This window comes from Haliotis asinina, chromosome 6 (assembly GCF_037392515.1).
Source record: "Haliotis asinina isolate JCU_RB_2024 chromosome 6, JCU_Hal_asi_v2, whole genome shotgun sequence".
In the NCBI taxonomy this organism is placed as follows: domain Eukaryota; kingdom Metazoa; phylum Mollusca; class Gastropoda; order Lepetellida; family Haliotidae; genus Haliotis; species Haliotis asinina.
This window is the reverse complement of record NC_090285.1, coordinates 9,461,569-9,480,547: the sequence shown is the minus strand read 5'-3', so window position 1 is coordinate 9,480,547 and position 18,979 is coordinate 9,461,569. Positions and strand designations below refer to the sequence as shown.

General features: G+C 41.1%; 1 protein-coding gene across 1 annotated transcript; it reads right to left on the bottom strand.

The window, feature by feature from the left end:
- Nucleotides 1-7,725: 7,725 nt before the first annotated feature.
- LOC137286162 (probable cytochrome P450 49a1) lies at nt 7,726-17,549 on the bottom strand. Its single transcript, XM_067817840.1, has 10 exons — nt 17,402-17,549; nt 15,395-15,630; nt 14,341-14,563; nt 13,660-13,841; nt 12,200-12,401; nt 11,135-11,309; nt 10,302-10,471; nt 9,853-9,934; nt 9,185-9,400; nt 7,726-8,926 (listed from the first exon to the last, which is right to left on the bottom strand). The coding sequence occupies exons 2-10, from the start codon at nt 15,591-15,593 to the stop codon at nt 8,816-8,818; spliced, it is 1,560 nt and encodes a 519-aa protein (XP_067673941.1). The 5' UTR covers nt 15,594-15,630; nt 17,402-17,549; the 3' UTR covers nt 7,726-8,815.
- Between the last annotated feature and the right edge of the window lie 1,430 nt (nt 17,550-18,979).

Here is an 18,979-nt window from a genome sequence, read left to right as displayed (position 1 = left end):
TTACACAAAGATTACACACATGTGAGCCAATAGAAAGCAAAATGGCGGATATTATGCTCAATACCTATGTATACAACTATTATTATATTAATGTATAGGTTTCATGGTATGAACTTAAATACACACTACTATTAGTATTTGAGTAAATAGAAGCAGCCTTCCTGTAGTGAACTCAGTAACCCTTTTGTTAAAAGACCCGTGAAGGTTCCGGGGTAGAATAGGCCTTCAGCTACCCATGCTTGCCATAAAAGGTGATTGTGCTTGTCGTAAGAGGCAACTAACTAACGGGATCGGGTGGTCAGACTCGCTGACTTGGTTGGCACATGTCATCGGTTCCCAATTGCTCAGATCGATGCTCATGTTGTTGATCACTGGATTGTCTGGTCCAGACTCGATTATTTACAGACCGCCCCCATAAAGCTGGAATATTGCTGAGTGCGGCGTAAAACTAAACTCACTCACAGCATAACAACAATGTTAGTAGAATTTTAGTCATCGTTCCAGGTATGGACCCCATAAATACTTTGTTATACTGTTACTGTCGTCTTTACATTTATTACATGTGCTCAAATAAACATAATAACAATGTTAATGGAATTTCATTCAGTTTCTATCACAGAATATACTAGCTCCATGAATCATTTGTCTGTCAAGTGCATTTGTATACTTGATTTCCCTCTGCGCGAAGATTAAAGATTTCATAATATACAGAGACAGCATGACTCGTTCGTTATCATCAATATATAACTGAGAAGAGGTAATCGCAATCGGAAGGACGTGTGTGGCACTGGCCGTCAGCAACATTAAAATAACGTGACCTAAATCTTAATCTGTGAATCACTTGTAATACATTCCTTGAACTTCTAATGATCCGTGAAGATCCGGGTTAGATTGAGTCTTCAGACACCCATCCTTGTTATCAGATCAATGGGATTGGGTCAAATTAACCTAGTGCCATCCGTTACAGTCACAGCATCGATATAACAGGAACACCTTACACAGTGGCATTGTGTAACCTAGCTACGTCGTGAAATTGCTCACGTCAACGTTTGCAACCCATAGGCGTGCACTACATCGTGTTCCCACATATGTAAACTCCTGTTAGAAAGGTTACAATGCTTAAGTCAGATCATTCACCTAGATCTCATCCAGGAAAACAATGTGTTTCAAGCTTTTGTATTTTCAGTTCTAGGGCATCTTGAAGGTGCATTTAATCTATAAACTCCCGGAATACACGTTGCTTCCATCTACACTGGTATTTCGTTTCGCTGGTAGGCACCGTGGCCAACTGTAACAGCTGCCAAAAGGAAGGGGTGTAATAATGTTGCATTACTTCAGTGAGAGGATTAGTGAGGGTTTTGTTGCCGATTTTTGCAGTGCTTAGATGAGCTTCACAAATTGTATGCATGTCTAGAATGGATCCCGGGTCTCAACGTGGACCATGGAGGCGATTGTCCTGCCAAGGAGTTATAGCGTTCATCGTTAAGTGAGTGAGTGAGTTTAGTTTTACGCCGCACTCAGCAATATTCCAGCTATATGGCGGCGGTCTGTAAATAATCGAGTCTGGACCAGACAATCAAGTGGTCAACAGCATGAGCATCGATCTGCGCAAATGGGAACCGATGACATGTGTCAACCAAGTCAGCGTGCCTGACCACCCGATCCCGTTAGTCGCCTCTTACGACAAGCTGAGTCGCCTTTTATGGCAAGCATGGGTTGCTGAAGGTCTTTTCTACCCCGGGACCTTCACGGGTAGTTCATCGTTAAGACCGAAGTTGGATTCAATACTGCAGAACGTGTGGAACTAGTTTCTGCTGTCCCCGCTCGAACGATCATATCATGTTGTTATATGAATGCCACATTAAACTGCACTCTCACACTCGTCCTTGATGAAAAAGTAACATAAGGAATAGCTTTTTTTATTAATGGCAACTTCTATATTATGAGGAGCACAACGTCTCGGAGTATATCCTTACTCCTTCATTCACCTTATGAATACATCTGAGACAGTGACATTATTTAATAGAGTCTGTTTTAAACATCGTGTTAAGCCAACAAAACTATGTCCCCTCGAATATCAATCCCGTTCGTCTGCGATAACAATCATGTCGAAAGGCTTTGAGTCCCAGATCGCGGCAGAAAAACCAGAGAAACGGACGATAAAAATTTAGTGGAACTCACACAAAAAACACCAACAAATCTAAAGGGTAAGAAATGCGTTACTCGGATATTTGCTGTGGAGTATGGGATGACATGACACATTTGAGACGGTGTTTTCTTTATCTTGGAAATACGGTTTGGCCTGGGCAATCACTGTCACTGAATGGATCGTTGTCGGCACAGGTACTACGGTATTGTTCGCAGGTATACGGAAGTAAGTGAGAGTGAGTGAGGTAATATTTAGCGTAGTGACGAGAACACTTAACTTTATATAAAATCTTGAAATCAATAATCTGAGAACGTAAACACTTGTCATGGGACAGGTATACAGAAACGTAGCGTAACCAAAATATGAACGCAGAAACCTACCACAGGACGGGTCCATTATGGACAGTACTGCGTCCTAGATCAGATCTATTATGCGGATTTGATAGCGTCAATAAGAAAAGTGCATGCAGTACTCGCAGTCAGTTCAACGGGAACAATGGGTTGCGTGATACTTGTCCCATCGTTTAGGGTAGTGGGTACCTTTCCGTGATCTGATTTTGACTACTGTACATTTCTACATACAGAAGAGTATCTGGGGTACACATCTGTAGTACCTGTGCCGACTGCGATCCCCATATAGCAGTTCTATAGCAGTTGTTACAGATCCAATTTAGATGGTGAACGAAACTGAGCTCCCGTTTTAACCAAACGCATTGTGAAGTAGTAGGCAAAAGAAAGTGAACACCCTTATTAATGATCGACAAAATCAAAGCAAAACATACAATGTTATAGCACGGATACATTTAATGAACTTAGGACACTGCAGCAACAGTGTGTGTGAGAAACTCAACACAGATGATGAACATGTGTCATGCAATGGATAGCGGGATACGAAAAACACAGCTCACAGATGCAACAAAAGTAAAGCATGCAATGTCTGACAACAAGCACTGCAAGTCCCTGGCAATGCATACTCGTCCTTCGTAATGACTGTGACCATTTATAGCAGAAATATACGTCCAGACTCGCTGTCTCATCGATATCGTCAGCCGACGAATGACGTCATTTGAAATCAAATTCCACTCTTGCCTGAGAGAGTCTGCAAGTTCTTGTCGGTTCGATACGGGTCGTGGTCCTCTTTTCACCTAGCGATTCTGATGATCCCATGTTGTTTAAGCCCGATGAGCGTGCTTACCATGCAGTTCAGCGCTAGTCGTTCTCCCTTGCGACGGTATACTTGCACCCGGCCATCATTATGAAACATGGTGAATCGACTTAATTCGTCTGTAAAACCCACTGGCTGCCAATTTCGTACTAGCCACCGATATACAGTTCATGTAAGCTGTAACCTACTTCGATGGTGTGCTTGGGTCAATGCCATTTCACGCAGAGGACTTCGCACTCTAAAATGTGCTGCAAGTAGACGACGTAGCACGATACGTCGACTGATGTCTTGTACTAGAGCTGTTGTCGCCGTTTCCGTTTCCGTCCCCGTGATGACCCGGTTGCGCAGATGAAGAGTACACAGATGGCGGTCTTCCTGTGGAGTAGTCCCACGTGGTCTGCCTCATCTTGGCCTGTCGTCGGTGCTTCCAGTCTGCCTGTAACGCTGGAACAGCCTGATCATGGTACTACGTGTAGGTTAAGGCCCTTGTCATATGTCATATGTTAGTCGTGGCATCAAGTCAACACTGGTCGCTTTCAGGTGACCGGTTTCCGTCCTCTTGCACAAGTGTGCGCCATAACCAGTTCAGAATGTTTATTTAATTCATTTAACTGGATGTATAGATATTAATCAGCATAATTTGATGTATCTAAGCACTTGTATGCTGCAACACGGCGTTCCTTCTAATTCTTGTAAACACGCTGTACAGTGCCCTCTGTAGTACATTGAGCTCTGACAAAAGGAAACCCGGACATCGCGGAAATCTCAAAACGAGTCTCTCCCGCTAGAAGAGTTTGGCGGTCTGGCACGGACTAGATATATCAGTCTCATCGTGGGTTACAGAACTACACTGAATAAGCGCAAAAAAACCCCGCAACAGATGTAACCAGTGAGCCAGATGCATTGTGAATCATTTTATGACCTCACTAAACAGGGACAGTCTGTTTCATATTGTTAATGTCATGCTGCCTACATCTCAGCATAAGATATAGAAACAATCTTATGAAACAAGGGATTGGAAACCAGTGTAGCCAGAGTTGTTTCACTTTCACAGGAGAAAATTCGGCTCGCCTGAAAAGTAGGTCATTGTCGAAATACGTTAATAAGAATCGGTGGTTTTCTGTCAAATGAGATCTATGACCGATGCACTGTGTTTTTATATTTGTTCTCGACAAGCATTTTGCAAAATCTCCCAGATGAACGTTTTACCATTTGTTTTCGCAAATTGACGTGCTTCTACACGGGCAACATTTTGCGTTTGGGTAAATGATTAGTCAATGTGAAGGCGAACCGTTTCGGCCTGAGAGGATTTCACTTGAACAACCTCGCCTAAAAATTTAAAAAACAATATGTTTACTTTCTTTTGAGATTTATTTATATCAAGAAATGTGTTAATAGACAAGGGTGTGTGGCCATTTTATAGAAAACAATAAATTTAAGTAATTTTTCAAATCGATATCCCTCATTAGCTGTTACATATTCAGGTCTTTGAATTACATTTAGAAGTGGTATACGAAAGGAAGAGAGATTTCAGGTGAATGAAGGATACGAATATAAGGATGTACTCCGAAACGCTGTGTTCCTGATAATGCAAAAACTGCCATCCATAAAAAACCCCTCTCTTCCTTATTCACAAAGAAGACGAGGTTTATTTATGCTCAGTAGATCGGTTCCTGTTTTGCGAAATGACTGAATATGATTAATCCCTGCCAGGCGAAACCCACACGGTTTAATCGGGATCATTCATTCGATCCTACCTATTGCTTAGAATTATGGAACATGTATTTGTCAATTTTAGCCTGTTCCTCCATGTCAAGATTTGATGGTGGACAAACTGCTTTTATATTGCTAAAGTATGTCTCCCAAAGAGAGATACGTGACCAACACTACCATGATATACCTCATGATTCTTCCTGCTTGTGTGTTTTAGATCAATACAATATAATTAGGTGAGTGAGTGAGTGAGTGAGTTTTAGTTTTACACCGCACTCAGCAATATTCCAGCTATACGGCGGCGGTCTGTAAATAATCGAGTCTGGACCAGACAATCCAGTGTCAACATGAGCATCACCCATGAGCATCGATCTGCGTACTTGGGAACTGATGACATGTGTCAACCAAGTCAGCTAGCCTGACCACCCGATCCCGTTAGTCGCCTCTTACGACAAGCTGAGTCGCCTTTAATAGCAAGCATGGGTTGCTGAAGGCCTATTCTACCCCGGAACCTTCACGGGTCAATATAATTAGGAACTAAAATACCATGGAAGAGTGAGTGAGTGAGTGTAGTTTAATGAAGCTTTTGGCAACAAGATACAACGTTTCAGCGGAGTACACAAGAAATTTGTTTCACACGTTGCACCGTATGGAATCGAACTTGGGTCTTAACGATCGAATTCTTTAACTTCTTGTCAACTGAAACGCTTCCCAGTGGGGACGTTCGCTCCCAACGCTGAAGACCAGGGTTCGATTCCCCACAATGGTACAATGGGTGAAGCTCATCTCATCACTGGAATAAGCGGCGTAACACTAAATTCACTCACTCTCTCACTGAAGTAATGCAACATGTTTTATTATGTCCCTTCTCTTTAGCAGGTGTTACAGTTGGCCACGTTGTCTAGCAGCGAAATGAAATACCAGTGTAGATGGAAGCAACGAACATTCCCGGAGGTTACAGATTAAATGCATCTTCAAGATGCTCTGGAACTGAAAATACAAAAGCTTGAAGCACATTGTCAACCTGGATGATATTCTAGGTGCGTAATCTGACTTAAGCATTGTAACCTTTCCAGCAGGAGTTTCCATATGTGGGAACACGATGCTGTGTACGCCTATGGGTTGCAAACGTTGACGTGAGCAATTATACGACGTAGCCAGTTTCAATGCCACTGTGTAAGGTGTTCCTGTTATATCGATGCTGTTACTTCAACGGATGGTGCGAGATTAATTTGACCCAATCCCACTCCTATGATAACAAGCATGGGTGTCTGAAGACTCAGTATAAGCCAGATCTTCATGGATCATTAGAAGTTCAAGGACAGGGTATGGTTGAATTTGATTTAGTATTGCTGGTGGGCATTGCCACACGCGTCCTTCCGATTGCAAGTGTCCTTGTTTTGAGTTGTAGCGATAGCGAACAACGAAACCTTAAATCTTCGCGCAGATGCAAATCAAGTACAGTCGAACCCCGTTTATCCGGTCCGGTTAACTGGATCAAACAAGTAAAACGTGAAAATTAAGGGACAACAAAAATGTTCATGTACGAATATCAATAAATCATCAGTCGATAGTAATAACAGTGAATCATCATAACATATAAGTGTACCGATAATATACATAAAAGGTGGAACGCAGGTTACTATTTATCAGTGAGTGAGTGAGTGAGTGAGTTTAATTTTACGCCGCACTCAGCAATATTCCAGCTATATGGCGGTCTGGACCAGACAATCCAGTGATCAACAACATGAGCATCGATCTGCGTAATTGGGAACCGATGACATGTGTCAACCAAGTCAGCGAGCCTGACCACCCGATCCCGTTAGTCGCCTCTTACGACAAGCTGAGTCGCCTTTTATGGCAAGCATGGGTTGCTGAAGGCCTATTGTACCCCGGGACCATCACGGGTCTACTATTTATCAGGGTGTCTAGGACGTAATGTAGCGTGTGGAGCTTCCGATGGTAAGTTAGCTGAAACACGTAAATCGATGACAAAATGTTTCCCAAGTGCAATTTTGCCAGTTGCATATTCTTTTTTTTAACTTTAAATGCCCTAAAAACATATGACATCGTGTCGAAATTATGCTGTCTGCAGAAAGTAAACTTTCGGACAGGATCACATGACTTAGATCATGTGGGAGGCTATTTTTAACTTGCAACAGATAGCAGGGCTCGATTTATAGGTGTTATATACAGTACAATTACAGTGTAGTTTACCTTAATCCTACTTAACATGTGTTTTCGTTACTGATGAGATGTTCTCACACGCGCCAAATCCTAATCAACGACCTGAGTGACACGCGCCCCAGTGTTTTGATGACTAATTAATTAATTCACAACAAATGCCTTCCGATAGATTAAGAATGAAATCACATAGCCGTGCAGTAAACGGTATTGACGTGACACATACACATGCACGTTGCACAGATCTCTCCGTCCGTATAACTGGATAATTTTTCAATGGAAATCTATGGGAATGGTTTGAAAATTCGCCGTCCGGGTCCGGAAGCGCGGGGTCCGGTTAAGCGAGTACAATTAATGAACGTAAGTTTCGTTTCACATAAAAATCGTCCAGAAGGCGAGGTTTCCGGATATGTGGGGTCCGAGTAAACGGGGTTCGACTGTATACAAATGCACTTGACAGAGAAATGATTCGTGGAGATTGTATATTCTGTGGTAGAAACTGAATGAAATTTCACTAACATTGTTATTATGTTTATTTGAGCACATGTAATAAATGTAAAGACGATGATGACAGTATAACAAAGTATTTATGAGGTCCATACCTGGAACGATGACTAAAATTCTACTAACGTTCTTGTTATGTTTGAGTACATGTAATAAAGACAATAGTGACAATATAACAAAGTATTTATGGGGTCCATGCCTAGAACTGTGACTAACGACAATAGAACTTCAGAAACCCCATCTCTGAATTCAGAATTATAACGCATTTTTGTAATTTATAACTAATTTATATTGCCTCCTTAAAATGTTTAATTTCCTACAGGATAAGATAGCTATGTTTCATTTTCATAAACACTTGGGGCTAAACATACAGCATCAACACAAGAGATCAACACAAGAAATTACAATTGCCTGGGGAAACAGACTCCAGTTGACCTACATACCAAACTTGTGGCGAAACTATTTGAACTGACCACAGGAAAATAGTAATAAAATAGATTGGAATACATATGGTATCGATCAACAACACAACACATATCAATTCGGAATATGAACTGACGAGCAAAAGAATGTTTGCATGAATATCACGTGACTAAACAAAATCAAACATTGATACATCCCCAATGAAAACAAAATAAAATAAAATAAAAGAAATTATAAATCAGTTACACCAGGTAGTTTTGGCTTTTGTGGCCATTTCTTTCCATTGGTTCCTAGGGATTGGTCATCAATATAATGCCTAAGTAGAGGAACAGTTTGATTGTGGAACCAGCTACTAGTACAAACAAGTTGGTTATACGACTTCATCCAAATACATAGTATTCATAAACTTGTATACAGACAGAGAATATGCATTCTCTGACAGTGATTTTGCATAGAAACCAATTATTAAACAAAGTGATCAGATAACATCAAAACCCAATGCTGTGAGTCATATTATATCGGTTCACTCGAAGATACATTTCTTGACAAAATAACGTGTGGATGTGTATGATTAAAGCTGTAACCGCACTGAATAAGTTAATTTTAATACTAAATTTATAACCGCATCTTCGGAACGTGGGCACAAGGTACGGTACACGTGTAGTACCTGTTTGAGACTTATCGCGGGGTGAAAGTGAAGTCAATGGGCTTCCTGATTTGTCCAAATGTTGTGTACATCATCTCATAGTCCCCATCCATAGGCACAGAAACGTGGAAGTTCTGGATAATCTGAAAATGTCAGATTGATCGAACGGTTTGGATTAAGAATTTCCGTTAATGCCATGCATATTATAGAAATGCTGGATTAATGTACGCGAAATAGGTAGCTAAAATTTTCAGAAAGAGATATTGTCATTTATGCAGCTATTCCATGCTTGTGAAGCATGGACCCGTTCAGTAACATAGCTAATGGTATATGGTCTCGATACAATGACATCTTATAAGCAACTACGAGCAAATACACTGAAGATAAAAAAATATAGTTACTTTTGTGACACCCAGCCAGAGCTCTTGCTCAGCAAAGCGCCTTCCCAGGCAGTTCCGGAGCCCAAATCCAAAGGGCAAGAGGGCAAAGGCAGGATATTCCCTTTCCCTTTTGTGACTGGAGTCATCTCTCAGCCACCGCTCTGGAAGAAACTGCTTGGGGTTCTCGAAATACTCGCTATTGAGGAGAAGACGACGATTGTTCATGAAGCCATAGGTCTGAAACAATAAGAAGTTATTGGTAACTCATATGTTAAGAGCTTACCAGTGTTCATTTCTTCTCCGTTCTCATAATTGTAAGAAAAAGATGACCAAATTATAACCTTCTGAACATATCTGTGAATTTGATGTTGAAAAAGATCCAGTTTGAGGACTCAGTGTTAATGACATTGCTTGTTTCGAATATATAACAGTCTTCACCGATGTAAGGACAAATTGAATGTTTTGTACCTGCCATTGTTACTTCTAGCTACACGAAAATGCAGTCACTTACACCTTTAAAGAAGTGTTCGTTCATTTCGGTTTGTTTCTTGTAACAGCATGAGCTCCAGATAGCCTTTTACACCTCGTTTGTTACAACGTGGTTCAGACTAAAGAAACTGCATCCAATAAAAAGAGAAAGACACTCTTGAAAACAACTAATAAAATTAAAATAAAACCAAGGTACCCACCCCTTTTGGCACCAGGTAACCATCAAGTACGATATCCTCTTGAAGCTCTCTAACAGTACCAAATGCGAGAGGATAGAAAACCCTGTTTGGAAAGAAAGAAATCCAGTATTGATCTATGAGGTGGAACAAGTATTCGCTAAAACGCTATTCCTTAAAATGATATATATGTTTCAAAAGCTTTGTGTAGCAGAAAGACTTCAGGAGATCGAAAGATGCACATCTAATTTTCCTGTAATATTCTTGAAAAGAACGACAAAAATAGATGCATTATATCTCATTGTCCGGAGGTCAATTGATCATAGCCCAACATGACTGCAGTGTTAGAAGAGCGTGTATTGTGTTGTCTACATGGATTCTACATGGATATTGCACAACGTCGTGACAAAACCCCTATTCAGTCAACTTATGTAGGTATGACTGTTTCTCAGATGCGACAAATGAAGTCTCACCTGAATGATTCTTTCATACATGCTCTGAAGTAGAGCATGTTGGACATGTGGTCAGCAGTTTGCTCGTGTCCTTTTGGTCCAATAACTTCCACGATTTCTTCATACAACTTCTGTTGCTTTTCTGGGTTTAGCGCCAGGTTCAGAAGCAGGTTTTCCATGTTCTTTGCCGTCTTTGAAGAGATATGTCAAGATGGTAACAACATTGACCCTGTCAAATACTAAACTATGCCCCGTGTAATACCATATCAATGAAGCGAGTGAATCTAATGAGTTAAAGCGAGTTTTATACCAGTTCAAAGCCTGGATAATTAAAAAATGTATTCGCGGTTACTATAGAAGTGTATGGGAAAACATTAGGTGTTGTGCAACATGCATTTGACAATGATCACAACAACATGATCATGGAACATTTGTTTAACCGAAGCTAATGAACTCAACACTGTTTCCTGGATAGCATCATCTACATGTTACAACCAGGCACTGGCTAATTCAATGTCTGTTTCATCATTGTCGATGTTATCTACCCCGATGCAACTCATAGGTCGGTCGAGACAACCATATACACTTGGTGTATTGATACCATATTGCCAAAGCTATGGATTCTTTGGTTGGTGCCGACAAGTGAAGAACACTTAATCTGGCCTTGGCTTACAGTCAGTGAGTGAGACCGCTTTTAACATTATTCCAGCAATAGCACGACGATGGACGCCGGAAATGCAACTCACATGATGTCCTCACGTGTGAAATCGAACCCGGATTTTCTGCAAGACACGAGAACGCTTTAACTGCTGGGCTACCGTACCTCTCCTCGACATTAACTTTGCATAACTTACTGAATCTGTTCCACCTGTTAACAAATCTAGCAAAATGGCATCCACACTTTCGTCGGTGGTCTTCGGGCTGGCTCGTAGCTGTAAAATCAGGTTTGGTTTCTCGGGGTCGAACGTTCCATCAGCCATCTGACGATCCACTCGTTCCAGAACTTCTTTTATTTGTACACGTCCATACCTGAAATTCGGTATTAAACTGATATCAATCAGATACAACTTCATTACACGCATTCACCCTGGAGGAAAAGGGTACCCGTAGGGATAAGTCATGCGACCATAACCTTCCTTCGCCTAACATGCGCCTGCTTGCCTTATCCAGGACATATTAATGTGCTCTGCTATTCATTGTTAGCACTATGACCATAGCTGGTATGGAGTTTGTTGCTATATAAATGGGCAAATTCATGCTACTATTACTTCCTAAGAAATAATAATCGAATCGTTTACACATTTTAAAAAATATTTATAGAGGCGTTAGTAATGGGTTACTATTTTCTCGACCTTATTGTCTAACGTAATAGTTTGTGATATACTCCGCTGTTTGTCGGTTAACTGAACGTTTTCACTCTCAACAACAGTGATTAACTTCTGATTTCAACAAGACCAAAGCTGTGGCGGCCTAAAAGAAAAGATGTGCGAAATTTGTACCAAGAGTACGTTTACATGTGAAAGGTCTCAGGTTAACCCTTTCAGTCGGTGTTTGTATCGTTCACAATCACGCAAGGGTTTATCCATGTGTTGAAACAATGAAAGTGGTACACGTGTTATCTTTTACATTTGCATATTTATCCTCAAATCAACAAAATGATTCCGTTTTTATAGCCAAGCTCAAACCTAAAGTGAGTGCGTGAGTTATTTGGTGTTTACGCTGCTTTTACCCAAATTCAAGAAACATAAAAACCCAGCAATATTCAAGCAACATCACGGCGAGGGACTTCAAACATTTTTCCCGTTTGGCGAATGGAACTCAGGTATCGGCGTGACCAACGAACGTTTTTTCCACGAGGGTGCCCCGCCGCCCCTGAAACCTAAAGTAACTCGGTATCGGTATGTGATAAACTGTTTTACCCATACGCTTGGTTAGCCACCTTCTCGAAGGTTGTGTAGAGCTTAGTGGGAAAATACTTGTACAATGGAGGCCCTACATCTTTCATCAGGCATTCGAAGAAAGTATTTATCGACTCCAGGTAAACTGTGTTTTCTGCAGATAATGGTTCTCCGTTGGTATCCATGAAACCAAGTCGTTTGTTGAAGGCAACAACTCCAATACCTTGAACAGATAAATAACACATAGTATATTAATTTGAAGGGATAAGAGTGGGAATTGTTCAATTACGTTATCAATGATGAAAATTAATTTCATTTTTATTATTAAACTTCGTATATGAATGTTCAAAGACTACGGTGGATGTACTTTTCTTTGTGAAGTACACACTATGCTCACACTAAGTCACTGAACAGGCGTGCAGCAACCCCATTCTTTCGTGTAAGCCCAAAGGTTACATAGTCCTTACTATATTTAGATAGTATTAAGGACTTGCCCAACATTTAGCATGAATCATGAGTAAGCCCGGTTTTTTGTCAAAATGGTAGCTATGCCCCTGTTTTGTGTTATCCAACGAGGTCCATAAATTTCTAGCATGGATCTCATTGGTGTCTGAAGCTGCCATCTGTAGTGCGAAACGTCCTAAAGCAGAGGTGGTCAGGCTCGCAGACTTGGTTGACACATGTCATGGTATCCCAAATCGGTAGATCAAAGGTCATGATGTCAAGCACCGGATCCTCTGGGTCTTACAGGGTTATGGACAGACCTTCATATGGCTGAAATATCACTGTGAGCGGCGTAAATCAAGAAGCAATTCAACAAACGAACTCAGAAGTTTCTGCCACCCTCATTAGAGCAAGTTTCAGTCAGTGCCGATAACTCTCGAAAATATTCTTTCAAATATGGTATGTCCAGGGTATACATTTGGAACTGAACATTAGACGTGGAAAAAAAAACCAAACAAACAAAAAAACCACGTCCTTCACCCTCGGGCATTCAAGGTATTCAGTTGGACATTTGTAGAGCATAATTATTATTTTCATTGAACCGTCTGAAACGTATGGGGTGCATGAGGTCAGTTTCACGGGGAGAACGTAAGTTCTGGTTCATATGTGGCGTTCGCCTCTCTCTCTCTCTCTCTCCCTCTCTCTGGAAATCTGCGTCCAGTCTCCACCAAGAAAGAAACTCACACCATACACGTCAAAAGGGGAAGGGGATGTTGGTTTACGAGATTGATAGAATGCAAATAATGAACGCCAGGAGGAAACCGATGATGAAGAGAAATGAAAGTAAAATGTGAAAATTCATTCCATTCTTTGGAAATATTTCATCTGTATGGATATATATCACTATATCCCTTTTGGATTGGCGTTGGCTAGTGGTATGCTGTCAAAATGGAACATCCTCACCTTTGTTAAATGGCATATTTAGCAGCTCTGTTTTGAACAGTGTTTACAATTGTATTCTGCGAGTTAATACGTACTTTCTGTAGCATATTTGAACATCTCATCTCTGAACTCATCTGGTGTATATTTCATAGTAGACATCCTTGTTATAAGGTCGTTGGCGACATCAGCTTGTTCCTTGATGTACACTGAAGCTGATGCGTGTCTCAACATATACTTTTGTGAAGCCGATCGGAGACGATGCCATTCTGTGCCATTCCTATTTCAGAACAACAAAAAGAAAGACTCCAATATTTCTTTCTTCACAAACTGTGATTATATGTATTTCAGTGTTTATATAACAGACTACGGTCCCATCAGTATGTTTGAAACTAGAAATGTTACTTTTGAATGTCTTGCAAAATTGCTAAATGCTTCGGATCTTTTGATGGATGTTTTGGACCCGGTTATAATCCATTTACAAATACAGCTAAACACAGCTGTACAGCATATTGTTTTTAATAACATCATAGTTATTTGTAATCAAGTTCAACACTTTGATGTTGACAGGGTGACACGAAACAAACTTTACCAGACTTTTAAATACTTCGATGTCAGTGTTGTCTCGACTCTTTGGATGCATCGATATCAGATCTTTCTTAATGTAAATTACATGACTTTGCTAAAAATCTGTAAAAGTATAGATTTGAACAAGAAATGATTTAACGTTTGCTAAGTAACTTCAGAATTAAGTTATAAAGTATCTATATTGCACATACACCATAGCCATTCCCCGTTCTTTGTTGTTCCGTTCGGCATATGTCTCAAACATATTCATTGTAGGCCTCTTAGGGTACTTTCCCTCGCTTCTATACACGGTTTCTATATGATCGGGGTTCTCTGTCACGACGCTCGGTCCGAAGAGTTCCATTCGGAAGGTCTTCCCATACTTGTCATGCAATGAGTCCAGCACTTTGTTGAAAGTTTCCATTGTGAAGTTTGCTGGTAAATATGATATTTAGTTCATTTAGAATATATTAGAGAGAGATATGCATTCCTAAAATATCAAACTTCGAATAAAATTATTATATTTGGGGCGGTTGGTGGTTTGATAGTTAAGGTATTGGCCTATATCTCACCAAAGGCTCGGATTCGATTCCCGACATTTGTGAGTCCATATTTAAAAACGGAAAACCACACTCAATACACATATGCTAAATTTACGTTGGTAGCAGTGTCCAAATACATAGCACAAACCAATGAAGATCCCGATAAGAATCTTCAGTAACTCGTGCTTGTCGTAATAGGATCAAACTTACAGGATCGAGTGGTTAGACTCGCTGATTTGCTTCACACATGTCATGGCAGATTGGTAGATCGATGCTCATGATGTTGATCACAGGCTGGTCCAGACATGATTATTTACAGACCGCCGTCATATTGCTGGAATAGTGCTGAGTGCTGAGTACACACACACACACACACACACACACACACACACACACACACACACACACACACACACACACACACACACACACACACACACATACACACACCGCCGTCATATTGCTGGAATAGTGCGTCGTTAAACAACAAACACCCCACCCCCAACCCACCCACCAACACATCCACACACCGAATAAAAAAGTGACTTTGTACATCAATTTTTACGTAACTGTATGTGTGCGTGTGTATTCTACTGAAAGGACACACACACACACACACACACACACACACACACACACACACACACACACACACACACCACACACACACACACCAAAATAAAAACATTCTACTGAAAAAAACAGAGATTATTCACAAACTTACTGAATGGTTTCATGTGAAACACTGGCCCGATGAATGGAATCGCATATCTGCCTCGTGGTCCCGGCATTTCCTTGAACGATCGCACCTCATCGCCTTCTGCAAGTCTTGAACTGGCAACTGTGGCTTTCAGACATGTGCTCTGTGTTCCAGGAAGTAGAACCTTCGTGAGCACAGTTGATGTGATTTTAGACTTCAGCATGTCGACAGTTGATCACAAGGAATGAAATCCAATGTAGCTGAAACAAATTATTCATCTTACCTTGCTGTTTGTTCAGGACAATTGCTTACGTAAAGGAAAAGTGTCAGCGTACATAGTCCTGAAACATTCGGGACTAATAGGGATTTGAACGGACAATATCTTTTCACAAGACCAAGGGATACAACGCTGTGCAGCGAATCATAATAAAATAATCCGAGTCTCGTACTGAAAAAATACCCTCGTCGAATAATGATCCTGACTGTTTCCACACTGTCAGCACACATCGCTAAATAAAACACCGTTGATTGTTTTATGTTCCCTATACTTATTTATGTATATTTCTAGCAAAAACACAGATATAATCTTGACTTTCAAACTCAAGGACACGTCTAACAGCTTTTGTGAGCGCATTGCGTAATATAGCAATATCGCCTCGTTATACCAGTACATAGTGGTTTCGGGAAACAGTAGTCAGGCAAGCAACGCTAACAACATAAACAGTTCACTCAAATAAGGTCACGACCATCACCCGATATCAACATAAGTGTTGAAATTTCACAGTAATGACTAACACATGACATAATATAATATGACATCTTCCCAACTCAATCAATCTCGATACATGTCGACCAGTTCGAGAGTCCGTGTTCTTCGTGTACCCGTCAGTTGTGACCTAGTTAAAGATTGTATAGATAGAGAAGCACTGCAGGTTCTACGTACTTGCGGCCGTCAATTGCACAAGATTCTCCTGTCTGGTATTACAGATACCGCTTTTCCTCTGCGAGCAAAGCCTTAGTTATCGACTTGTATGTGTTATGCGCGTGAGCAGGTATTTTTTATAATGCAGTTCTATTAATGAATCTGACTATACCTGTAACTTGACTAGCAAACGATGTTATAAAGAACTGTTTTACGATGGGGATGTATTATATACGGGTTAGAGGTGTGTTATAATATTCTATTGGCCAAGCTGTTTGGGATAATACCTATTTTCATGAGTGAAAGTATTGTGTTCCTTTGAGCTGAATCTGCTTCTATTTACTCATATACTAACAGCCAGTGTGTAATTAAGTTCATAACATGAAAACTATGAATATAATAATAGTGAGTGAGTGAGTTTCCGGCGAACTGAGCAATATTCCAGCTATATGGCGGCGGTTTGCAAACACTCGAGTATTGACCAGACACCCAGTGATCAACAGCATGGACATCGACCTGCTGGGATACGAAGACATATGTGAATCAAATCAGCGAGCCTGACTACCCAATCCCGTTGGTCGCCTCTGACTACAAGTATGGGTTGTTGGTGACCCAACTGACCCGCATCTCCACCAGCCGAATATAATGATATCAGTATTGACAATTAAATTGCCATTAATACATACATGTATATTGTATAACTGTGAGTGGTAGATACAATGTCCATAAGCAACGGCACTGTGTATAAAGATGTGCAGATACTCTAACATCAGCTCAGGGGTTGGTCAATACGTCTTTACTTGAGCACCTTGACAAAGAGATTTAACTGACATAACAGTACCTAGGTGAATAAATTCATCTGTTGAATACAGAAATTGGAGCATACATTCGTGTTTCTATAGTATTAAAAACATGTGGAGTGCAACTGTCAACATGCCTCCTCTACCTTTGGAATGAACAATTGCACACAGATACATGTAGGTCACTGTTAATAGTGGCTACGCTCCTGCCTTGTGCCTCGACCCGACCCTGTGTTGTGTTGCTGCGGTCGGATTCTGTCACAATACATGTACCACGGGTTTAACATATCGACGTGTAATGAAACATACCTCTTTCACTGTTTTCAATCTTTAGCGTCGACAACAACAGCAGATATAAACAAACATCAACGACCTGATTTTCTCAAATCGTGTTTGCGTGGTCCCAATGTCAGAGATACCTGATTAAGCTTTGCAGGGTTACGTCCCTTGCACCAATGCGTTGATCAAAGAATCGCGATCCCGTGTTATCTCTGAAACTGATTCACCCAAAGTGTCTGTCACCCACGTAATGATACGATCAACGCAAAGCAATTTTACTGAAATAGTATAACAAATCACAAACGCTTGGCGTTCTCTGTCCCTCTTACCCATTTATATGAGTTCCCTAACTCTTCGGTTAGGTTTACTCAATTTCTGTCAGTTCTCACGGCCCAAGGCCATTCTGTCATCTTTGCCAAAATCAGCAATTATCCATGACCACCAATGCGTTGATCAAAGAATCGGCATCACGTACCATCACTGAAACTTATCCACTCAAATTGTCTGTCACCCACGTAATGATACGATCAACTCTATAAACAAAACGACCCTATACATATAGTCATAAAGTTTGCAATATCTTTTAATGTACATATCATGAAGCCAGCACTTGAAACACTGCACTGACAGTGCCTGTGAGAAACTCATCTCAGATGAAGAGCACGTGTTATGTAATGGAGAGGGGGGATACAAATAGCACAGCTCACAGATTCAACAAAATTCGATCATGCAATGTCGCAGTCATTGCAAGTCCCTGGTAATGCATACTCATCCTTAGTAATGACTGTGACCATTTCTAGCAGAAATATACGTCCAGACACGCTGTCTCATCGATATCGTCAGCCGACGAATGACGTCAGAAATCCTATTCCACTTGTGTCTGAGAGCGTCTGCAAGTTCTTGTCGGTTCCCTGGGGGTGGTCCTCTCACCTGGCGATTCAGGTGATCCTTCAAGTGCTCTATGGGACTTAAGTCCGGTGAGCGTGCTGGCCGTTGAAGATCTTGGATATCCTTGGTGTTCATTAAGTTCTGGACAATTCGCAATGTGTGTGGGGTGGCATTGTCGTGCTGCAGAAGTGTTCGCTATAGTTGCTGGCGACGAAATGGCATTGCCACGAGTTGAAGATAGTCATCTCTGTATCTCTGAGCGTTCAAGTTTCCACATATTACGACCAATCGTGTAGGGTGATTCTCATAAATTTCTCCCAAAACCATCATACCACCTACTCCAAAAGGATGCACTTCTTGAATTTAGTTCGGCGCTAGTCACCCTTGCGACGGTGTACTTGCACCCGGCCATCATTATGGAACATGGTGAATCGACCCGGTTGAGCAGATGAAGAGTACGCAGATAGGGTCTTCCTGTGGAGCAGTCACACGTGGTCTGCCTGATCTTGGCCTATCGTCGGTGTTGCCAGTCAGCCCTTAACGCCGGAACAGCCTGATGAATGTACCATGTGTACAGTTTAAGGTCATTGCAATATGGCTGTTATCGGCGCCATCTTACATATGGGCCTCACCCCTTCTCTCTCTTGTGCTGTTAGTCGTGGCGTCAACTCAAAACACTGATTACAAAACAGTCTCGCTTTCTGGTGACAACTTAGTGTA

What these genes read in the sequence shown, in the direction of transcription:
- LOC137286162 (XM_067817840.1), bottom strand. Translation starts at nt 15,593, where the DNA reads ATGCTGAAGTCTAAAATCACATCAACTGTGCTCACGAAGGTTCTACTT. An exon ending in GAACGGGGAATGGCTATGGT is followed by an intron (nt 13,842 to 14,340) that starts GTATGTGCAATA and finishes GTTCTGAAATAG; the next exon opens with GAATGGCACAGAATGGCATC. An exon ending in TGTATGAAAGAATCATTCAG is followed by an intron (nt 9,935 to 10,301) that starts GTGAGACTTCAT and finishes CTTTCCAAACAG; the next exon opens with GGTTTTCTATCCTCTCGCAT.